At 41.3% G+C, this 23,221-nt stretch overlaps 1 protein-coding gene across 3 annotated transcripts in view; it reads left to right on the forward strand.

Moving 5' to 3' along the window:
• Positions 1 to 23,221, forward strand: part of plod2 (procollagen-lysine, 2-oxoglutarate 5-dioxygenase 2) — a 185,224-nt gene that overhangs the window by 109,249 nt on the left and 52,754 nt on the right. For all 3 annotated transcript variants that reach the window (XM_059993497.1, XM_059993501.1, XM_059993502.1), the window contains exons 9-11: positions 12,669 to 12,794; positions 15,690 to 15,808; positions 18,990 to 19,094. In XM_059993497.1, the coding sequence (XP_059849480.1) occupies positions 12,669 to 12,794; positions 15,690 to 15,808; positions 18,990 to 19,094 (350 nt within the window). The remainder of the gene's footprint in view (positions 1 to 12,668; positions 12,795 to 15,689; positions 15,809 to 18,989; positions 19,095 to 23,221) is intronic.

Below are 23,221 nucleotides of genomic sequence, written 5' to 3' on the forward strand. Positions count from 1 at the left end.
TGATCGTGCAGCAAGAAGAAAAGAGGTTGAACTGATCCTGTTTCTGAAAGAAGAGATGTGCCTCCCTCCTGCAGCTCTGCAAATCAGGCACATGTTAGTTACTGTTGCAATGTAGGGAATTTGAGTAGCTAATTTGTACACGGCAAGATACAATGGATAGATGAGATGGCGGAGTTGAATGAGAGGGCTTCCTTTGTCAAATGGTACCATGGGGTATTTGAAACCAATCCAATGGATCTTTCTTAAATGTTACTTCTTAGAGTGTAGCAGCCCCTCAATGGGGAACTGAAACTGGATATGAGCATGTGCACTAAGCAAGATTGCTTGAAGCTTAGGCGTAGAATAATAAATGAATTCCAGGTTCCCAATTATGCCGTGGTCATCTAACAAGTATGTGAAGTTGTTGTATAGCCTTAAAGCTGGCATCCTCTACACCCAAAGACACAGCAAGGGTGACTCCCCTGCAAATGATTGCTATTAATTTGAGAGCATTCGGATGTTCTTTCTTTGTCCTTGAGTAGCATGATGAGCAGAGTATTGATACTGATCACTGCTTTGAAAGAGCTGTCAGGTGGACCCAGGTGAGAGACCCATGGAGGAAGGGTGTTCGGACCAGCATCAGAAGTGGGAGGTGATCGTCGAAAGTTACAAAGGGCTGAAAGTGGAGCCTGATGTCTATGGTATACATTGGTAATAAATGTATTTTGAACTTTAAACCAATAGAAGAGTGTATGGGTGATGGGCAGAGGGTTTGGGACGGTGGGTAAGAGACTTTGTGATGATTACCAAGTGTTTCGGGGGAATAGAGAAAAGGAACAGAGAGGAGACATACAAATCTCCTCTGTGGAGAGAGTTAGGAGCACTAGGTCTCCAGGAGTGCACAAAATGGATAATCTCACTTGGTCCTTCAACACCACTTCTTTGATCAAGGAAGCACAGCTGCATCTCCACTTTCTGAAGAGATTGAGGTGAGTGAGGCGATTTTTACAGGGGCATCACTAAGAGTGTACTGACCACTGCATCACTGTCTGGTACAAGAACCTTAAGGCATTTGAATGCAAGTCCCCACAAAGGATTGTGAGGACTGCATAGAAGATCATTGGGATCTCCCTTCCATCCATCAGAGATATTTATCAGGAGCTCTGTGTACATAGGGCCTTACTAATTTCAGTGATCTTCCCATCCATCCAACAATCTCCTTCATCCCCAACCATCAGGCAGGAGGTACCACAACTTGAGGATAAGAATTATTAGGATGGAAAAACAGTTTCTTCGCCCAGGCCACAAGTCTACTAAATACTGTCACCACCACTTCTCATCGCATCTGAAATGCCAGTAGTGTTATACTGTTTATTTTTTTGTATATGCATCTTATTATTTGTTAGTTTATTTATATTCATATTACTTTATGTATTATGTGTGAGAGTTATATGTACTGTGTTTTAGGTCTGGAGGAACGTTGTCTCATTTGGCGATATGCATGACTATAAACTTGGATTTGGACTGCAGGAGCTGGAAAATTATTTTAATTGGCTGTTACCCTTTACATTTATTTATAGTTTTCATACTTTGCAAGTCTGCAATGTGAATTGAATTGGAGTTTGAGCTAGCAGTTTGCTTATAACAAGTTGATCTAATGACAGAATTGGGAAGCAGGAGCTAATCATATTGCAAGATGTAAATTTGTTTATTTAGAGATACAGCACGGTTACAGGCTTTTTTGGTCCTGCCTAATTACACACATGTGACCAACTAACCTCCTAATCCAGAGGTCTTTGGAATGTGGGAGGAAAACCGAACCCACATGATCACAGGTAGAACGTACAAACCTCTTACAGGCAAAGGCAGAAATTGAACCTGGGTCACTGCAGTGTGGTAGCACTTTGCTGACCGCTGTGCTACTGTGCTGCCCGGGTTCATTATTGTCACATGTATCAAGGTGCAATGTAAAACCAGCATTGAATGCCATCCATACGTAGAAAACCTACAGCACAATACAGGCCCTTTGGGCCACGATACTTACTTTAGAAATTACCTAGGGTTACCCATAGCCCTCTGGTTTTCTAAGCTCCATAATTCAAGACTCCATACAGATCAATTTATTACCAAAATAAAATAAAAGTGTTCACCAATATCTTTAATCTCTCACACTGAGGTGCACATCTGCCTTAAGCAAAATTCAATTTTACCATTGCCTGAGGAGAACATGGTAACCTGCCTCAATGACTGTCATCCAGTAGCACTTACGTCCATTGTGATGAAGTGTTTTGAGAAGTTGGTGATGAAACGTGTCAACTCCTGTCTGAGAAGCGACTTGGATCTGCTCCAATTTGCCTACTAGCAGCAGATACCATTTCACTGGCTCTTCACTCAATCCTGGGGCATCCGGACAGCAGAGATGCACACATCAGGATACTCTTTATCAACTACAGCTTGACATTCAATGCTATCATCCCTTCAATACCAATCAATAAGTTTCAAGTTCTTGGCTTTAGTTCCTCCCTTTGCAGTTGGACTGTTGATTTCCTCACTTGGAGACCCCAGTCAGTTTGGATCTGCAACATCACCATCAGCGTAGCTGTACCACAAGTCTGTCAGCTTAGCCCCCGCTCTTCATGCTTTTTACTTACGACTGTGAGGCTAAGCATTGCTCCACTGCCATATCTAAGCTTGCTGACAACACTACTGTCACTGGCTGAATCGAAGGTGGTGACAAGTCAGCATAGAAGGGAGATCGAGAATCTGGTTGAGTGGTGCCACACCAGCAACCTCTTACTCAATGTTAGCAAGACCAAGGAGCTGATTATTGACTGCAGGAGGAAACATTGGGGGATCAGAGGTGCAGAGGATCAGCATCTTTAAAATTCCTCTGTGTTGTCATTTCAGAGGATCTGTCCTGGGCGCAGCACATAAATGCAATTTCAAAGAAAGCACCTAAGCACCTCCACTCCCTCAGAGGTTTGCAAAGGTGCAGCTTGGCATCTGAACTTTGACAAAATTCTATAGATGTGTGGTGGGCAGTATATTAACTGGTTGCTTCACAGCCTGGTATGAAAACATCAAATGCCCTTGAATGAAAAATCCTACAGAAAGTAGTGGATGTGGCCCAGTCCATTATGGGGAAAACCCTCCCCGACATTGAACACATCTATACGGAGTGCTGTCACAGGAAAGCAGCATCCATCATCAAGGACCCCCAATTCCCAGACAATGCTCTCTTCTCACTGCTGCCATCAGGAAGAAGGTACAGGAGCCTCAGGACTCACAGCTCTAGGTTCATTAGCAGTTATTACTCCTTAATCACATCAGGCTTTTGAACCAGAGGAATAATTTCACTCAATTTCACTCACCCGAACACGGAAATGTTCCCACAGCCTATGGACTCAATTTCAAGGACTATTCATCTCATGCTCTTGATACTTATAAATATTTTAAATTTTGTATCTGTACATTTTGTTGTCCTTTGCACATTGGTGGCTTGCTCATTCTGTTGGGTGCGGTCTTTCACTGATTCTATTGTGATTCTTGGATTTGTACAAAGAAATACAGAATAGCCATGAACACCTGCAAGAAAACAAATCTCAAGGTAGTATATGGTGACATACAAGTACATTGATAATAAATTTTCTTTGAACTTTGAACAATATCAGGATATTATTCATTTAATTCATTTATTGAGTTACAGTGCTGCGTTGTCCAGTCCAGGCCTTCGTGTTGTGCTGCCCAGCAACCCCCAATTTAACCCTAGTCTAATTATGGGACAATTTATGATGAGCAACCGTTAGGCCTTTGAGCTGTGGGAGGGAAATAGAGCACTCAGAGAAATTGGCGCAGTCATGTGGAGAAAGTGCAAACGCCTTACAGACAGCGATGGGAATAGAACCCGGTCGCTGGTACTGTAAAGCATTTTGCTAAACACTACACTACCATGCTGCTCAAGTGATACAGTACAGCGGAAGTGCATTGCTGGTAGACAGATGCAAGTCATGCGGTGAAGTCTCCATCTTGCTGTAGTGGGAGCACACAAAATGCTGGAGGAACTCAGCATGCTGATGCACGATGCTCCCTGGCCTGCCGAGTTTCTCCAGCATTTTGTGGGTGTTGCTTTGGATTTTCAGCACCTGCAGATTTTCTGATGTTTGCTGTACTGGAAATCCATTCAGTCACCTAAGTGGGATAGAAGGTGTCCTTGAACTTGCTGGTGTGGGCTTTCGGGCATTTGTATCATCTCCCCATTGGGAGGTTGGAGAAGAGAAAACGTCCGGGTGGGTGGAATCTTTGATTATTTTGGCTGCTTTACTGAAAGAACTGATATAATCTTGTGTAGGCAGAGTCCATGGAGGCCAAGTCCATCTTTGTGGCATGCTGATCTATGTTCACAGCTCTCTAGTTTCTTGCTGCTACAGACGAAGCAGTTACCATGGCAAGCTGTGATACATCCAGATAGGATGCGTTTTACAGTGCATCGATAAAATATAACGAGGATTGAAGGAAACTTGCCAGTTTCGTTAGTCTCCTGATGAGATAGAAGCACCTGTAAGCTTTTTTATTTGGCTGTGGCATCAACATGATTGCACCAGAATAGGTTACTGGTATTGCTCACTCTTGACACCCAGCCCTGATGATGTAAACCAGAGCATGATGTAATCAGACCCCTTTCCTGAAGTCGATTACCAGCTCTTTCAGTGACACTGAGGGAAAGATTGTCATCTTGACACTACGTCACAAGGCTCTCTATCTCGTTTCTATAATCCGACTCATCATTATTTGAGATACAGCCCACTGTGATGGTGTCAGCTGTCATCGGTAAACTTGTATGTGGAGTTGAAGCACAATCTAGGCTTGCAGTCGTGAGTGTACAGACCCTCAGGGGTGGCAGCCTATGGCACACATGCCCAAGCTGCGACGCACAAAAAATTCTGCCGGCACAAGGTATATAGTGCCACTCCTTGGTTCTTTAAACCCCACCCAGAGTAAAAAGATACATTATAATTATGTTTACTGCTAAATGAAGCAGTGAATTATAGTTTACAAAATCTGAGCAGTGAGATGTTTTTACAAGAGATATGGCGGCTTAGTGCCAACTTAGTTACAAGAATATATGATGTTGGATGATATGTTTTGAAAATCCCTCGTGGTCACATTTCTTATGTTATATATGAGGTACAGTAATTACATTGTTTTCAATTGCCTTTATAAGAGATTAATAATAATTTTTGAACAGGGTTTGTAAAAATGCTTCATGTATAATCAATCTCTCTTTGCTGTACTTTTATCAATTGCAAACCACTGAATACATGTAAATAAGCAATAGGACCCACCTTTCTTAAAATAGTCATTAATTATTATTGCTAATTCATTAATCACCAATCATCTCCAATCAAGATTGTCATGGTATGTGAGAGGATTTTTTTTAGAAGATTATCATCAATTTGGGCACTTGCTCTCAAGAAAGTTCGACGCCCTGGTAAAGTGGGGAACTGGGTGCGCAACCTTGTTGGGCACTGCTATTGAGAATAATTGTGACAAAGGGGTTGCTGCCTATCCTTTTTGAGTGTGACCTGTTGGTCAGGAAGACGAGGATCCCATTGCAAAGGGATGTGAAAGCTTTTACAGTAATTTGTATCCAGGATCAAGCCAGGCTGACGAAGCTGCACAGTGTTTTGTTTATCTTTCTTTGCTGTTTAACAGCAGTGCTACACACTGTAATGAAATCTGCTCAAGAGGAATGCGATCATTACTCAAATGTTCTTATTTCTACTGGGACTGAAGCATTGATTCCAAATCCAGATGTTTAACATGTGGAAGTCAGAAGATGGATGAGGGGAGCTCTGTGAAACGACTGCTGGAGCTTCGGAGTGCGCATCATTCCTGTCCAAGTACAAAAGTGGAAGATGTTTCTTTACCCACTACGCTGATGTTAGCGGTACTTGTTCTTGCAAGCTGATTCATGAAAGGGGCCCTTCCCAGCTTGACATTTTACATCAGCTGTTAGTCAGCTGATGGTGCTTCTGAATGGCATCAGGAAAGATGCACTGGATTTTCCTGTGCATTAGTTCGAACAGTTTTAAATGAGAAAGGTTGAACTGAGTTACAAACTATGGTGACAAAGTCATATAAGGTATTAATGCATATTAGCCTTTTTGTTTGTGAGAATCATGAGTTTGTAAAACTCAGATAATGCGGTGCAAAACAAAACTGTGCTTTTGTATCCAATACAGTCGGGCGATAATTCACCTGTAGAAAATCTCAGTGTTTACCTCTTTGAGCCTGATAGTCATCCTTAACCATCGAAAAATAAATTCAGCAGGTCACCCGCAGTCCTGACATAATCCATCTGAAAGTTCAGCCATGTGATTTGAACATCTTCTAAACGGTTTGTAGCATAGCTTACTTTTTATCTTCACTTGGATTTAGTATTTGAACTATGCAGTGCTGAGGTGTCTCAGCTTATTTGCCCTGACAATGAGGGTGAAGCTTGGGCAGGTATGAACATCTGCAGGACATCAGTCTATGCTCAAAGTACCTCACGACCTTCAACTCTGTCCTTTTTCCTTCCCTGCGGCTTTTTTTTATTGGAGATAGTATCAACAGGCTGCTTGCAGTTTCTGGGCTTTGGTTTAATCTCGAGCAGCATCTCTCCCCCTTTACAAAGAGGTTTTTGTGGTAGCATTTCATATTCTGAGATGTGTAAACCAGTTGGTTGGCTAATGTTTAGTGAGAGATGAGGTTGTACGGGCTAAATCCTGTGCAATATATACCGTACTGCACATGCAGCCTTGATGTGGGAGACTGAATTTATTTGAACAGTGGGAGGATGTAATTTGTGCAGCAAAAGGTTACATTTAAGGAGACTTTTAAGCCCCACCCAGACATTTGTGCAGCAGCATCTTTCATATCTGCTTCCAGTTTTAACTAATTACAACTTGTGATTCCATGTTAAGTATTGCTGCACAGGGTGATCTCCTGGTGCAGAATTTAGTGGATTGCTGGCACAAAGGGGAGCGTGCTTTTGTATTTGCTAAGGTTGCAAGAACAAGGACAGGCAGTTCCAGAATGCAGCGGTGGCAAGATAATCCTTTGATATGTCTGAATGGAATCCTGAGGGATGCGTATTATAAAATGCATAAATTGAGACCTTGAAATTTTCAGGCAGCTGCCAGTGACATTATAAATGTACAAAGGAGGGCCCTAAGATTAAGTAATTGTTGGCGTATTTGCTCTGCCTTTGTATTTTAAAAAATTAATGTCTGCAATCCTCTTTCATAGCTTATCTTTATATAGTTGGCAAGTGATCCAAAAGTTCTGAGTTCAAATTTATTATCAGGCAGTCACAAAACAAAGAAATACAATTGGATTCGTGAAAAACCACACACAACAAAGACTGCCACAGATCCGATGTGCAAAAGAGGACAAATAGGAACAAAAAATAAACAAATAACACGTGGAGCGTGAACCACAGAGTCAGTGAAGGTGAGTCTGCAGCCAGAGAGCCAGGCCAGTGCTGAAGCGAGTGAAGCCAGTCCAGGGGTCCGATGGCTGCAGGGCAGCAACTGCTTCTGAACCTGGTGACGTGGAGTCAAGACTTCTGTTCCTGCCGCCTGACGAGAGGAGCGGGAGGTGGGTCAAACACAGGCAGATGGCACTGAACACCTGTTCCTTTCCGTTGTCAGCCTCGATTTAAATCTTGCTCGACATTTTAAATGGGCACGGAATAGTGGAGCTCAGCACGTGTTTGTCTCCCACTATCAAGCTTCGACACAGCATCCAGCCCTAGTGATGACCGCCCTGGCCATACCTGCACACACGAGAGTCCAGTTCATCGAATCCCCCAGCTGATCACAAAAGCAGCAGTTCATTAGGCAGTTCAAAATACATCCCTTAAAGGGAAATTACAAGCTATGAACTGCAGCAATTGCAGTTCAGAAGAAATATATCAAACAGACATATTTCTTTACCATTCCTTTACTAAGGAAACTGGAATGGAGTCAATGGAAACAAGGCAAACAAGTAGGGAGGTGATGGAACTTAAACAGATTAAAGAGGAGGAGGTGCTTGCTGTCTTGAGGCAAATCAGAGTAGATAAATCCCCAGGACCTGACAGGGTATTCCCTCGGACTAGTGTTGAAATTGCAGGGGCCCTGGCAGAAATATCTAAAATGTCGATATCCACGGGTCAGGTGCCAGAGGATTGGAAGATAGCTCATGTAGTTCTGTTGTTTAAAAAAGGCTCAAAAAGTAAGCCAGGAAATAATAGGCTGGTAAGTTTGACATTGGTAGTAGGTAAATTATTGGAAGGAATACTAAGAGATAGGATCTACAAGTATTTGGATAGACAGGGACTTATTAGAAAAAGTCAGCATGGCTTTGTGCGTGGTAGGTCATGTTTAACCAATCTATTAGTTTTTTGAGGAAGTTACCAGGAAAGTGGATGAAGGCAAGGCAGTGGATGTTGTCTACATGGACTTCAGTAAGGCCTTTGACAAGGCCCCGCATGGGAGGTTAGCTAGGAAGATTCAGACGCTAGGTATACATGGAGAGGTAGTAAATTGGAAGTTTTCAAAGCTTGCAGAGGGATTTGGACCAGTTGGAGGAATGGGCTGAAAAATGGCAGATGGAGTTTAATGCGGACAAGTGTGAGGTATTGCACTTAGGAAGGTCAAACCAAGGTAGAACATACAAGGTAAATGGTAGGACACTGAGGACTGCAGTTGAACAGAGGGATCTTGGAGTACAGGTACATAATTCCCTAAAAGTGGCTTCACAAGTAGATAGGGTTGTAAAGAAAGCTTTTGGTACATTGGCCTTTGTAAATCAATGTATTGATTATAAGAGTTGGAATGTAATGGTGAGGTTGTATAAGACATTGGTGAGACCGAATTTGGAGTATTATGTGCAGTTTTGGTCACCTAATTACAGGAAGGATATTAATAAGGTTGAAAGAGTGCAGAGAAGGTTTACAAGGATGTTGCCAGGACTTGCAAAACTGAGTTATAGAGAAAGGTTGAATAGGCTAGGACTTTATTCCCTGGAGCGTAGGAGATTGAGGGGTGATTTGATAGAGGTGTATAAAATCAGGATAGGTATAGATAGAGTGAATGCAAGCAGGCTTTTTCCACTGAGGCCAGGGGAGAAAAAAAAACAGAGGTCATGGGTTAAGGGTGAAGGGGGAAAAGTTTAAAGGGAACATTGTGGGGGTGGCTTCTTCACACAGAGAGTGGTGGGAGTGTGGAATGAGCTGCCAGTTGAAGTGGTGAACGCAGGCTCACTTTTGACATTTAAGAAAAACTTGGACAGGTACATGGATGAGAGGGGTTTGGAGGGATATGTTCCAGGTGCAGGTCAGTGGGACTAGGCAGAAAAATGGTTCGGCACAGCCAAGAAGGGCCAAAAAGCCTGTTTCTGTGCTGTCATGTTCTATGGTTCAGAGTTTTGTGAGCTGGCTGCAAAATGTCACCGGTTGGTCACTAGCATAATCTTGAATACTACTTTTCTACCTTTGCGACCTGCTTAATTGGTCATCCTATGTTACACCATGCAGAGATTAAAGGTGATGAATGTGGGTCATTAATGTTTAATACTCTCGATCAGAATTCGGGCTGGCCAATAAATGCTGGCTTTAGTAGTGATGTCACAATCCTGAAAATTAATATTAAAATATTTTTGACTGGTATTTAGCATGAGGTTTTTAAAAGATGAAAGCAAAGTGTTAAATATTGTTTACAAATCGTTAATTTCAATTGGCAAGTATATTTGCCCTTCATCGGCAACCTTCTCTCTCTTGTTCTCCCCCCCCCCATGATTTGTTGTTGGCCTTTAGCTCCCAGAAGAGCTTAGGCCATCGACGATGAACTCCTTGGAGGTGAATGTTTCTGTAATCCATTGTATCCCCTGTACAGGTGACTGGCCTATACAGCTTCATCAGAAGCCTGTTGGCTAGCATTGCCTATTTCCACTTTTCATAATGGAGAGGTAGTGTTGGACTTTCAGAGGCAACCCCCCTCCTCCATGTTACACAATTATTTCCTCCTTACACTAAAATCTGTCCCAGATTATCTTGATTTATGGTGATAACATTAGAACTGTAATGTATATTTGTGCTTGTGCACACACGACCCTTCTGCCTGTAACAATACTGTTGCAAGAAGAAGTTTGTGAACACTTTGCAGTTACCGGGTTCTGCACTAATTCCTCAAAAAGCATGGTCTGATCTTCATCTAAGTCACAATAATAGACAAACAGAATCTGCCGTACTATTAACGCAAACAGTTGTACTGCTCGTCATTACTGAATACACTACTTAAACAATCACAGTCTAGGTTCAAAAAAATAAGTGAAGTCATGGTTAATGCCTGAGACAATATCTATTTGGAGAAGGGTGTTCCAATCAATGAGTTAAGATTGGAGCTGTGAGTTGTAGAGGTGCCCTGCCCTTTTAAGAAAGAGACACCCAAAGTCAAGCTCCAGCAAAGCCTGTTTCTGTAGACCATGCTTCATTCAAAACAACTTTCAGAGGACCTTAGAAGAAGAATGGTAGAGATTCATGAAGCTGGAGAAGGCTACAAAAACATTTCTAATGACCTGAGTGTTCATCCCTCCACAGTAAGAGAAACTGTCTCCAAAAGGAGGAAACTCATTACTGTTGCTGCTTTCTTTGTGAGTAGGTGCCCTGCAAAGATCACTGAAACAGCACAACGGGCAATGCTGAAGGAAGGGAAAAGGAACCCAGAGGTAACAGCAAAAGATCAGCAGAAATCTCTAGAACTTGCTGAAGTCTCTGTTCATGTGTCCACGATAAGAAAAGCACTGAACAAGAATGGTGTTCATGGAAGGGCACCGTGGAGGAAACCACTGTTCTCCAAAAAAAACAATTTCTGCTCAGCTCAGGTTTGCAAAGACCACCCGGATATTCCACAACACTTCTGAGACAATGTTCTGTGGACAGATGAGTCAAAAGTTGAACTTCTTAGCAGAAATACACATTGCTATTTTTGAAGGAAAAAGGGCACTGCACACCAGCACCAAAACCTCATCCCAGCTGTGAAGCCTGGTGGAAGGAGCATCATGGTTTGTGGCTGCTCTAATGCCTCAGGGCCCAGACAACTTGCAGTCATTGAGGGGACAATGAATTCAAAATTGTATCAAGACATTTTACAGGAGAATGTGAGGGTTGCAGTCCATCACCTGAAGCTTAATAGAAATTGGATAATGTAACAAGGCAATGATCCGAAAGACGAGAGTAAATCATCAACAGAATAGTTTAAAAAGAAACCAATTTGTGTTTTGAAATAGCCAAGTCCAGATCATAACCCAATTGAAATGCTGTGGTATAACCTGAAGAGAGCTGTTCATGCAAGGTATCCCAGAAATATTGATGAAATGAAACAGTTTTATATGGAGGAATGATCAAAAATTCCTCCAAGCCCAATATGCAGGACTGATCAACAGCAACCAGAAACGTTTGGTTGAAGTTATTGCTATACAAGGGGCGGGGGGGGGGGGGGGGTCACACAAGTTACTAAAAACAAAGCTTCAGTACATTTTCCAAGAAATATATGTAATATTGGATCATTTTCTCAATGAATAAATGATCAAGTTTAATTATTTTTGTGTTATTTATTTAATTGGGTTCTCTTTATCTAGTTTTAGAACTTTCATGAAGATCTGATCATATTTTAGGTCTTACTTATGCAGAAATAGAGAAAATTCTAAAGGGTTCACAAACTTTCTAGCACCTCTAATAAATGTAAATCTAAGGCAACTTTGTCCTGCAGGAGAAGTATTAATTCTACTTTCATCAATGTATGTTTGGCGTAAAATTGCCCCAAATGAAGTGCAAAGTAATTAGATTATAGATTGTTGTAGGGGCATGCAACATGGAAACAGGATCTCTGGTCAGGATTTTCATGTATGGCCTTTTTCCATTTCTTACCACTATCCACTAACCATCTGTCGATCCTCATTCTAGACCATGGACAACCTTTTTATGCCATAGACAAATACCATTAAGTAGGGGTTCCGTGGACCCCAGTTTGAGAACCCCTGCACTAATATTTTTTTTCATTCTGTCCACATTCCTATCAATTACCCCAAATTCTGCCTGCTAAAAACTCACATGGTGATGACAAATCTCTGAGAAAACTAGACTGCTCAGGGGAAGAGTTTGCAAAACATGCAAGCTTTGTGCAGATAGTACCTAAGGTCAGGGTTGAACCTAGGATGCTGAAAGTATGAGGGCAGCAACTCCATTAAATTGTGTGACTGTTCCTTCCCCATCCTCTCCCAACCCAACAGGTGCTTTAGATTCCTCCCTGATGCCAAAGATATGCTAGTTGGCAGGGCAATTGGCTACAGAAATTGTTCCTATAATAATTATTGGCTTTTACTATCACCTATACAGAGATACTGTGGGACAAGTCTTTTGTTTGTGTGTCATCAGACCAATCATGCCATATATAAATAGTTGAAGGTTGTAGAGTCAAATCATTCTGTAGAGAAAAAGTGTAGCAGCTATAAAGAAGATGCAGTGCAGGTTAAAATAAGATGACAGAGTTGAGCTGGAGAAGATTGCTGCAAATGTGGGACAATCCATATAGATGCTTGACAGGACAGACGCTAGTTCCAGCTATTCATTATAACTGATCCTATTCAATGTATTTGTCATTCAGGAATACCCTAGTGTGACTGTCGGCATATTCATTGAACAGCCAACACCCTTCCTTCCAGAGTTTTTGGAAAGACTGTTGACCATCGATTATCCGAGAGAGAAGCTTAAGTTTTTCATACACAATAAGGTAAGCCTTCTGTTGGTAATTGAGTGTATAGTTGTTACACTTCTGCCCTAATTGTATTAAACTCAAAACTCTGTACAATTTACGCATGTCAATATCTCTGATGCTCTATCTTGAGCCCAACACACCAATGCAGCTATAAAGAGGGCATGACAGCAGCTATATTTCCTTAGGAGTTTGAGGAGATTTGGTATGTCACCAAAGAGACTTGCAAATTTCTACAGGTGCTTTCTAACTGGGTCCATCACCAATCACCCTCTGGTATAGGGTGGCTGGGAGCTACTGCACAGGATCAAAGTAAACTGCAGAGATTTGTAAACTTAGCTCCATCATGGGCACTAGTCTCTATAGAATCCAGGACATCTTCAATGAGCGATGCCTTGGAAAGGCAGCATCCATCATTGCAGACCCCCATCACCCAGGACATGTCTTGCTGTAGTTCACATTTTTTTTCTCTATTACTATGTATAGTCGGCCCTCCTTATCCGTGAATTCTACATGCGCGAATTCAACCATCCGTGAATCGAGAAAACCCGGAAGTGCTCCTCCAGCACTTGGTGTTCGAGCATGTACAGACTTTTTTTTCTTGTCATTATTCCCTAAACAATGCAGTGTACCATCTAGTTTACATAGCATTTACATTGTATTAGGTATTATAAGTAATCTAGAGATGATTTAAAGTATATGGAAGGATGTGTGTAGGTTACTGTGGATCGGGATCGGGAGAAAATCGGAAGTTTTCTTACTGTGTAAGTCGAAACAGTTACATCTGGTATTATTTAGCGTCAGTTAGTCAAATGTTTGTCTTAGTATATGGCATATATTTTACCTTTCTATGCAAATAAAACACTTAACGTATGTTTCAGCGCCGGGCTCGGGAAGTTCCCGAGTTTGATCCAGTGACAGACCACTTCTGAGCACGCTCTTCTTCCGTGCCTGGTTGACGTGGAGGATCAAAAACTTAAAACCCCAAAAACACAATAATTAAACCACTGCGTTGCTTAGTAATAATTGTAGCCTTCATCAGGGCAGGGCCTTTCTCACTTTATCCTTTAAAATTGTTCCAATTGTTGACCAACTGTAGCCTAACGCTTTTCCAAAGGCCGATGGCATTTCACCTCTTTCCAATGGCTTTATTATTTCCACTTTACCGTGATCGTGATTATTTTCGTGAACAGAAACACTGCACATTCAAAGCTCCGCTACCGGGTCCTAATGTCCTCCGCACTGAGACAGGTTAAATAAGGAACTTGAGCATCCGCATTTTTTGGTATCCGTGAGGGGTCCCGGAACCAATCCATCACGGATAAGGAGGGCCGACTTTATTGCATCGTACTGCTGCCACAAAGATGACACATTTCACAGCTTATGCCAGTGATTATTAAATCTGATTCTGAGTTCATTTTCAGTTCTGTTGAAGGTGATAAAGCTGAGGTTTTCCATCACTAAGAATAGTTTGTCCTTACTTTGATGTGTAACACTTTTAGCTTGAGCATTAACCCAGAAATTGAAACAAAATTAATCATAAGCTTATCACTAACTTCTGGCATCTACGAGTGCAGTAACCAAAATTATGATGTGTATAGATTAGGTAAATGCAAGCAGGCCTTTTCCACTGAGGTGCTGTAGGACTACAACCAGAGGTCATGGATTAAGGGTGAAAGGTGAGAAATTTAAGGGGAACATAAGGGGAGACTTCTTCATCCAGAGGGTCGTGAGAGTACGGAATGACCTGCCAGCACAAGTAGTGCATGAATTCAAGTTCAAAGTTTAAGAGAAGTTTGGATAAATAAATGGATGGTAGGGGTATGGAGGACTATGATCTCAGTGCAGGTCAATGGATGTAGGCAGTTGAAATGGTTTTGGCATGGACTAGATGGGCCAAAGGGCTTGTTCTGTGCTTCTCTCTGACTCTTTGAGTGCACAGACAGATGTTGGAACTATAAAAATGCTATCCACTTTGCCTATACCTGTAATATTTGCTACATCACTACATCAACTGGAGAAAGAACAATGAAATGCATATCAGAATTTGGCTTATTACCATTAACAGGTGGGAAACTTGTTTTCTGTCAGCAGTACAGAGCAAAACATAATAAAAACTACAAGGTACATTAAAAATTAAGTTGTGCAGAAGAGAAATAGGAATAAGTATCACGTGGAGAACTTCAAAATAATTGGGGGAATCCACTATAAATAGCTGGAGACACAGAAGAGTGCAGATGTTGAGAATCTGGATCAATCCATAAAGGAGCTACAGGAATTCAGTGGATCAGAAGCATCCATGGTGGGAAATGGACTGTCAATATTTCAGGTCAAGTCTTTGCATCAGCACTGTTTCTCAGCCAGTCCTGAGGAAAGCTCTTGACCCAAAGATAGACTGTCCAAAAATAATTGAATGTTGCTTGATTGAGTGTAGGAACTTTTGCTTGCATAATAATTTGTAAGTGCTCTCTCTCTCTCTCTCTCTCTCACACACATTCAATTTGGAGTCTTATTCCATCAGATTTTAATTATTTTTAAAGTTTTAGAACAAAACTCGAGAATTTTTTTACAAAAGTCTTTATTCCTTTTCATATTTCCAGCTCCAACTCTTTTTAACATTCTGTACGTGATTTGGCTTTGAATTACAATCCTAATTCTTACTATGCAAGCCTCAACAAGGATTTTTTCAATCTGCTTGCTTGAGGAAGATGTACTATTTTTATACAGGCATCAAATCACCTCAAGAAGGTCAAAAACTGAACAGAATAGTTTTCAATGTATTTTTTCAATGTAAATACCTGTTAAAAGTCCAACAGCAGTTGTAAGTTCACTGAAGAAGTAGAACTGCTCTTTTATTACTGACTGGGATATCAGGCCATTAACTCTATCTCAAGAAATGTGTTCTGCTTTTAGGAAGTTTACCACGAAAAGCATTTACTCAAGTTCTGGAAGAAATACAAAGGTATAATTAAAGTGAAGTTTGTCGGGCCTGAGGAAGTCTTAAGCGAAGGAGATGCAAGGAATATGGGAATGTGAGTCACTCCACTCAAATACTCTTGTTCGTAACCGGATAAGGTGCGATGAGAAAAGTTACATTGGAAATAATTCAGAAGATATGTAGCTGTGGTGGTTGATGGTCGGGTTGAGTTTTTCTCAGATCCCAGCAATTTACTTGCAAATGTTTCATCACCATACACGAGATGTCATCAGTGCACTGTTAATTGTGGCGTGTTGTCCAAATGCTTGGCTTTTGTATACTTATCAGTCAGGTGATTGGTAATCAGTCTGGAAACTCATGGTGCATGCAAAGGCGCGGTATGCAAGAGAATTCCTAAAAGCATGGTTTTCTGCGAAGAGATTTGTAAACAAACACGTAGACATCGATCCCATTTATGAGCTGGTGCGGGCAAAATTCCAGAACACAACACATGAAGTTTGCTGTGCAGCCGATCAGCAACAAAACTTCCTCCCCACATCACAATTGAGTTACCGAAATGAGCAATCAGCTGATTGATAAGTGTATAAAGGCCAAACCTTGCCACAATTAACATCACGCTGACAACGTCTCCTCGTATGGTGATGAAACATTTGCAAGTAAGTTGTCAAGATTGGAGAACAACTCAGCCCAACCATTAGATACATTACAATTCAACTCTCTGTCTTGTCACCTCAGTAACTCCAAAAGTTTCTATTCAGCTAACTCACAGGTTCCATGCTGGAGAGGCAATGAACAGCGGAATATTATTGCTCATTCCCTTGAAGTAAATCACTTAGGTTATTTTTTATTTGACCGTCAGTTTAGAAATTACACATGGTAACAAAATAATGATATTTTGAACATTTATAATGGGTCACAGAAATCCTGGTATAATTTTGGATCTTCACTTATTTTATTTTTTTCGTATCCTAAAAGTGTCTCTAATCTGACATTTTTTTAAATGTATATTTTTGAGAATTTTATCTGATTTATCTGGATTGGAAGTTGGAAATCTGTGAAGAACAAATGTATTCAGTGCAACACCCATCCAATGTATTTGGCAGGAGTGTGAGAAATAAAAACCCGCAGACCATAATAAGCCACGTGGAAAGAGAAACGGTTATAGACTTTGACAAAAAATGCCAGAGAAAGAAATTAGCAATAGTTTGCACAGAAGATTGGGGAGGGATGCATGAAACAAAAAGAATATTAGTTCCAATACCAATGTTTAATCTGGCTCTGCTGGTTATAAAAAGTCCCGCTTTCTAGCAAAATTGACAGGACTAAAATTGATGGCATTGTCTACCATCTGGCTATGGCTGGCAACTGCTGTAATGCAAAACTTTCTGGACTTTCCTGTATTAGATCTTGGGAATCTACCTGATGAGTATTCACCAGTGTAAACGTGCAGCACTGACAGCAGCCCCAATTGCATAAAAGATATCATCTCTCAAGAGAAAATTACCTGGAGTTATAATTTACTAATTAAGTTATTTTCAGTGTTGTAATTATATTTTAGTCAGTTTATGTAAGTACATGCATGCATTTATCGTGTATTTGTTCCATATTTAATTAAGAACATAGTAAGGGTAGGGGTAGGCAATTTGGCCCCTCAAGCCAATCTGATCATGCCTGATAGGCTCCAGGTGTTCCTGATAGCTCTCCACTTCCTGATCCATAAAGAAATCTGCCTCTTTCCTCTTCAAATTTAACAGGATTTCAGTTTTTGACAAGCTCCAAACTGCACTGAAAGTTCATAAATTTCAGTGGTGTTTATTAGGCGCAATAGCACAGACAGCTTTGATGGCCAGTGAGCAAAGGGGAAGGTTTTCTCAAGCTGTCAAAACCATTCTGTGACAGTGACAACCTGCCTGCACAAACTTGCACTGAAAGACTGGAAGAGGATCTCTTCCTTGTAGACCACAGTGTGGTCCCAGGTTCAAGGTGCAATGAGGCTATGAAATACACCATTGCAGTCTCTTCAGCATTGTTGGGAGACTTTATATTATAATATTCTCTCCTCCCCCCCCCCCACCACCCCACTCACTCTCTGTCCACACTCTAAGACCAGCTTTAACTTGTGTTGGTTGGTGGGCATCCTCGAGTAGCAGTCAAGATCATTCTTGCTCAAATCATGGTCATATGTCATGGAGACACGCCCTTCAGCCCACTGTACACATACTGACCATCAACTACCCATCTGGTCGGTAGAACTTCATTGGAAGGGCCTGTATCCGTGCTGTATCACTCTATGACTCTGACTCTACTCAAACCCTGACAATAATTCCCGGCTAGTTTGGGTGGGCCATGATTTGTGCTGGGAACTTATTTTGCCCTCTAACTGAAGGATTTAAAGTTTCCAAGATTATTAAGACACAAAGTGAAAGAGAAAGCAGAAGCAAATCTGGCAAGCTATGCAAAAGCAAGCTGCATGAGGAGCAATCAAACAGACCAGGCAACGTCTGTGGAGGAAACTGGACTGTTGGCGTTTTGTGTCAAATCCCTTCACATAACTGCTACTGTGTTTGTAGCTCCAGGTTTCCGAATTCCTGATCTCTTGTGTCTGCTAAGTCATAAAATTTATAAATGTGGCATGCCTTTAAATATTTTACTTAAATTTTATAACTTGATCTGCCTGTCCTCTATGGCAGTCACTTGATAGGAGTAATGCCCCAGGAGAAATTACCATTGCCTTAAAGGACTATGGGTACATTTTCATCACTAGGAAGACTGCATCACTCAGGGTTTACAAATCCAAATGCCCAAGATCAGATGTGAAGTAAGGTAAATTCAAAACTGATCAATGGACATGAGGAGCCATTGAGGAGAATAGGAAAGATTACTCAGGAACCCTTTTAGTTTCTTCTCTCTCTTTACAGTGCAGCAGGGAGCCTGATTGAGAGGTTAGTTGCCAGCTGGGGTTAATAGTCTGCAGTGTAAATCAGAAGCCAGAAAGGAAGTGTTACATTTCAAAAAAAAAACAATATGTTCTTCAGTTGATAAAAACGCAAGCTATCAAATTGAGCATATTCTCCTTCAGTATTATTTTTGGAGGCATGTAATTTTGTTCCTATTTTTAAACTTGCCAAAATAACTTGATATGACAGCATCAAATCCTGAACAAAGGAGTAGAGCTTTATGATTATTTCCAAGATGAAGATTGTGATTATAAAGATGTCAACATTCCATTTCAGTGGGAAGTATAATTTACCTTCCTCTGCCTTTTCCTTATTCAGGGATTACTGTCGGATGGATCCAGGATGTGATTATTACTTCAACCTTGATTCAGATGTTGTACTGACAAACCCAAACACCCTCAAATTTTTAATTCAGCAAAACAGGTAAAGAGTTCATCAAGGCGCATGTTTGGACTGATGATTGACTCTCCTCTTGAATCTGGTGAATGAACATGGAAGAAAATCCTCATATCAAAACTTTAAAAAAGACAAAATCCTGGGTTTGTATGAAGTTTTATGAAGGGGCTCAAGCAGTTATTGAAATCAAACTTTTGTGACTTATGCATTAGTTAAAACTGGTGCTGGCAGTTAAAAGGTGGTGATAAATGTCTAGAGACTCTGGTTACTGTAGCGGCTACTTGAACAAATGAGGCTATTGTATAATGCCTCCTTCGATCCAATCCGATAATAATGTTCAGAACTCAAATCTTGGGCAATTCATTTGCAAAGGTTTCAACACCTCACAAGGGCTCCACTATTAAATATCCACAAAAGCTATCATACCTGGTGGCCCTCAGCTCGAAACTGCCCAAAACAGAGCATGAATATGTAACTAAAACCTTGACTTTTACCCCCACATGACTAGCTACTGTAATAAACACAATAAACATGCAACAGCAATACAATGTGGATAGAACACAGATGCACGGATCCTACAGTCATCTGTCAATGATGTCAGGATCAGCTCGGGCCCATGTATCCCAGGTGTCAGCTGGCCAAAAAGGAAACAGTAGCCAGTGCTCTGTTCAGGGAAGACTAAAGATCTTCTCTCCCAATACTCTCGCCTTTACACTACTGTCCTCTCAGTTGTGAGAAAACTTCTCCAAGAACCACAATGCAGATTCCATCCTTGAAAAGCAAAAGAACAGCATAATCATGACCTTTTTCAACCTCCTAAAGAGCTTTTAACTCCAGTAAACAAGAGAAAAAAATAGTGTATTTTTTTCAATCCCAACATAGATTGGGATCAAGCATCAAACTTCATCCATTCTCCGTTCTTCAGTTCTGCACTTCATTTCCAATATACCCGCTGGTGTAGTGGAGTTAACCTGCAGGATAAATGAGGGAACGGTTCAACCTTCACCACCACCTTAGACCAAGGTACAGTATGCTGCCAATTCTTTCTTTCTTACACACTTAGGTATCTAGAATTGAATTAAGGTCTTGACGCAGGGTTTCAATCACAAACATCAACAGTTTCTTCCCTCCATAAATGCTGTTCAACCCACCAAGTTCCTACAGGTTGTTGCTCTGGATTACAGCATCTGCAGTTTCTTGTCTCCTTTGAGTAGATTGTGCCAATAATATAGCAGTTGGCATAATGCTGTTATAGTGCCTTTTGAGCCCCCTGTCGAAGAAAGGATGTGCTGAAACTGGGGAGGGTTCAAAGGAGCTTCACAAAAATGATTCTGGGATTGAAAGGCTTGTCACATGAGGAGCGTTTGATGATTCTGCACCGCTACTCACTGGAATTCAAAAGAAAGGAGCGACCTTGTTGAAACCTTTTGAATGTTGAAAAGCCTTGATAGAGTGGATGGGGAGAGAACAGTTCCTGTGGTGGGGGAAGACAGCCTCAAAATAGAGGGGCATCCTTTTAGAAAGGAGATGAGGAAGGATTTCTTTAGCTGGAGAGTGGTGAATCTGTGGAATTTGTTGCCACAGGCAGCTGTGGAGGCGAAGTAATTGGATTTATTTAAGGCAGAGATTTATAGATTCTTAATCAATCAGGGCATGAAGGGAGAAGGTAGGAGATTGGGGATGAGAGGTGTAACACTTACCCAACAGGCTGGTATATGTCTAGGGAAAAAGGAGATCCAGCCACACACCAATCCCACCTCCCATACACGCAGGTGCTGTGAGAATCGAGTTTATGGCTCGCGCCCACCAACAGTATCAAACCCACAACAAATACCGTTATGAAATACACTTTAAAGAGTTTACTAAAATTAAAAGAGTATTAAGCAATACAATATATATATATAAAAAAACAAAAGGCGCCAACTTATCAAAGTTCAGTCTGTTTAGTGCACTCGTTGGAGCTCAATCAACGAAGCAATCGACCCATCCAACCGCCACGCCGTCGCACCTGGGACCACCCCGGTGGTCTTCCGAGCAGTACAGCACACGTCCACCTTCCTCGACGTCTTCCTCCCGCTCTCCCCCAAAAGCCCGCGAAAAACCCCTCCCCCAAGTTCCCAGCCTCACAAGACAAAATAACATTCCCCATTGGTTAACAAATGAACACAATTACCATATCAACAAGTATAAAGCAAAACAACTGCAAGAGAAACACTTATCAAACAAAGAAGCATTCCCACTCTTAACAAACCAAAAAAACCCATTTTGAGTAACATACACAGGACACTGTACAGAGGGAAAATGGATCAGCTCCTATATCTGCTCCTATATCTTATGGTCTTTTGATTCTTGCCCGCTGTGAGGTGTTTGTGTGTTCCTCCTGTCACTGTGTACTTTTCCTCCAGGTGCTCCGGTTTCATGCTGTGTAGTATGTGACGTTGGTGAGCTGCCCCTCACTGATCTGATTTGACACAGTGTTTTGATATACATGTGGCAAATATATCTGATTCTATTGGAATTTGAATGACAGAAATTATATATTCAGTCTTGGACGGCATCAGTGTACATTTCACAGAATTGTATAAAGGTCTTAAAAAAACTTTGACATGAGGTGTGCTCTTTGTATTACCTGAAGATGGTGATTTCTTTGAGTTAGAGATCTTAGCACTGTGAGAGATAGGAAGTTGTGTCGCTTGATCAGAAATCTTAAAACAAGCTGTCATTTGGAAGTATAATCAGAAAAGATATTTTTCTTAGGTGGGGGGAAAGCTGAAACAAAAATCCGTTGATCAGAATTAATTGGAGCTATTAGAATGAGATCAAGAGATTTTTGTCTATATGATTGTTAGAGTCCCAGAGTAACGTCAGATGAATTTATCTGAGGCATTAATCTATCAGAATGGCAGAAGAGGCTTTAGGGTGATGGATCTCTGGAGGTGAAATTAAAGCAGAAATGCTGAAAACAAGTGTGAATATGTAAAGAAAAATGTTTCATCAGAACCGAACGTAATTGGCAGCCTTAGTTTGAAAAGTTATTTTTAAATGAAGATTTTCTTATAGTCTATCCCATTGTGCAATGGTTATCTTCCCCAAATGCTTACAGTTATCTGATATATAGCAGAAGAATGAATGGCCCTCTGTTCGTCGGGATCGACAAACGGATGCGCATCCTAGCTTCAGTCCATACGCAGGCCAGCATAGTACGATATGGAGAGCAGGCCGTTACCCAGGCAGGAGACTTCCCCCCTCCACACGGCTGATAGATCTAGAAGCACAGCAGACACTGATACAGTCGTGTTGCAGGAGTTGCCAGTCAGTGTTGAACTCAACCTAGGATGCCTTCGGGACTCCAGCTCCAGATTATTCCTCACGGTTTACTCCTGAAGCCTTCCCTGTGAGTGGGCACAGTCGCAAGGCAGCGGAGTTTTAAGGTCAGTGTTTTCCTTCTCATAGATGAGCTGCAAACCGCAGCTGACAAGCCCCATCACCGGAAGTGATTTTTAGTCACCAGTAACCCGCATTTGCCCCTTCTTCCTGTCAGTAGAAATGGTTCCACTAGGCTAAGTAGCTAAGCCATACATGAAGGCCATAAACTGGACTTAGTTGTTATTTGAGATTCATGCCGTTAGGAACATTTAAGTGGGAGCTTGACCCAACACATCCTGCACCGCCAGCTTATGATAACCGAAAGGAACCATGAAGCAGATAATATTACCTTATGAAAACTCTTTAGGATAATTGCCAGTGATAAATTTCACCCAATATTCGGTCATTTTCTAAATAATGCAGTTTAAACTGTTAATTTCTCCAAATAAATATTACACACAATAAAGGCTCATAATATAGTGCACACTCTATTTGGAATCTAAACAAGAAGTTGTTTCAATTCAGTAACTGTATCCTTCCTGCCCCATAAAGTCCCACCTGTTTAGTTTACATTTGCTTTGAGCATAGTGCTGTGAAATTAGCTGAAACTATGTTTCTGGAGTTAGCTCATTGCCAGTAATTGCTGTCTGCACTCTTTTTGCATCTGTACTTGTCCAGTACAAAATCCCAGAGGCAGCCACGGAGGTGGAGCAAGGCCCCAGCAGCAAATAGGCCTCAGGCAGTGTAGTCCTGGAGACATGAGCTTGGAACATCAGGTTTTTGATTGG

Source organism: Hypanus sabinus, chromosome 2 (assembly GCF_030144855.1).
Source record: "Hypanus sabinus isolate sHypSab1 chromosome 2, sHypSab1.hap1, whole genome shotgun sequence".
NCBI classification, from domain to species: domain Eukaryota; kingdom Metazoa; phylum Chordata; class Chondrichthyes; order Myliobatiformes; family Dasyatidae; genus Hypanus; species Hypanus sabinus.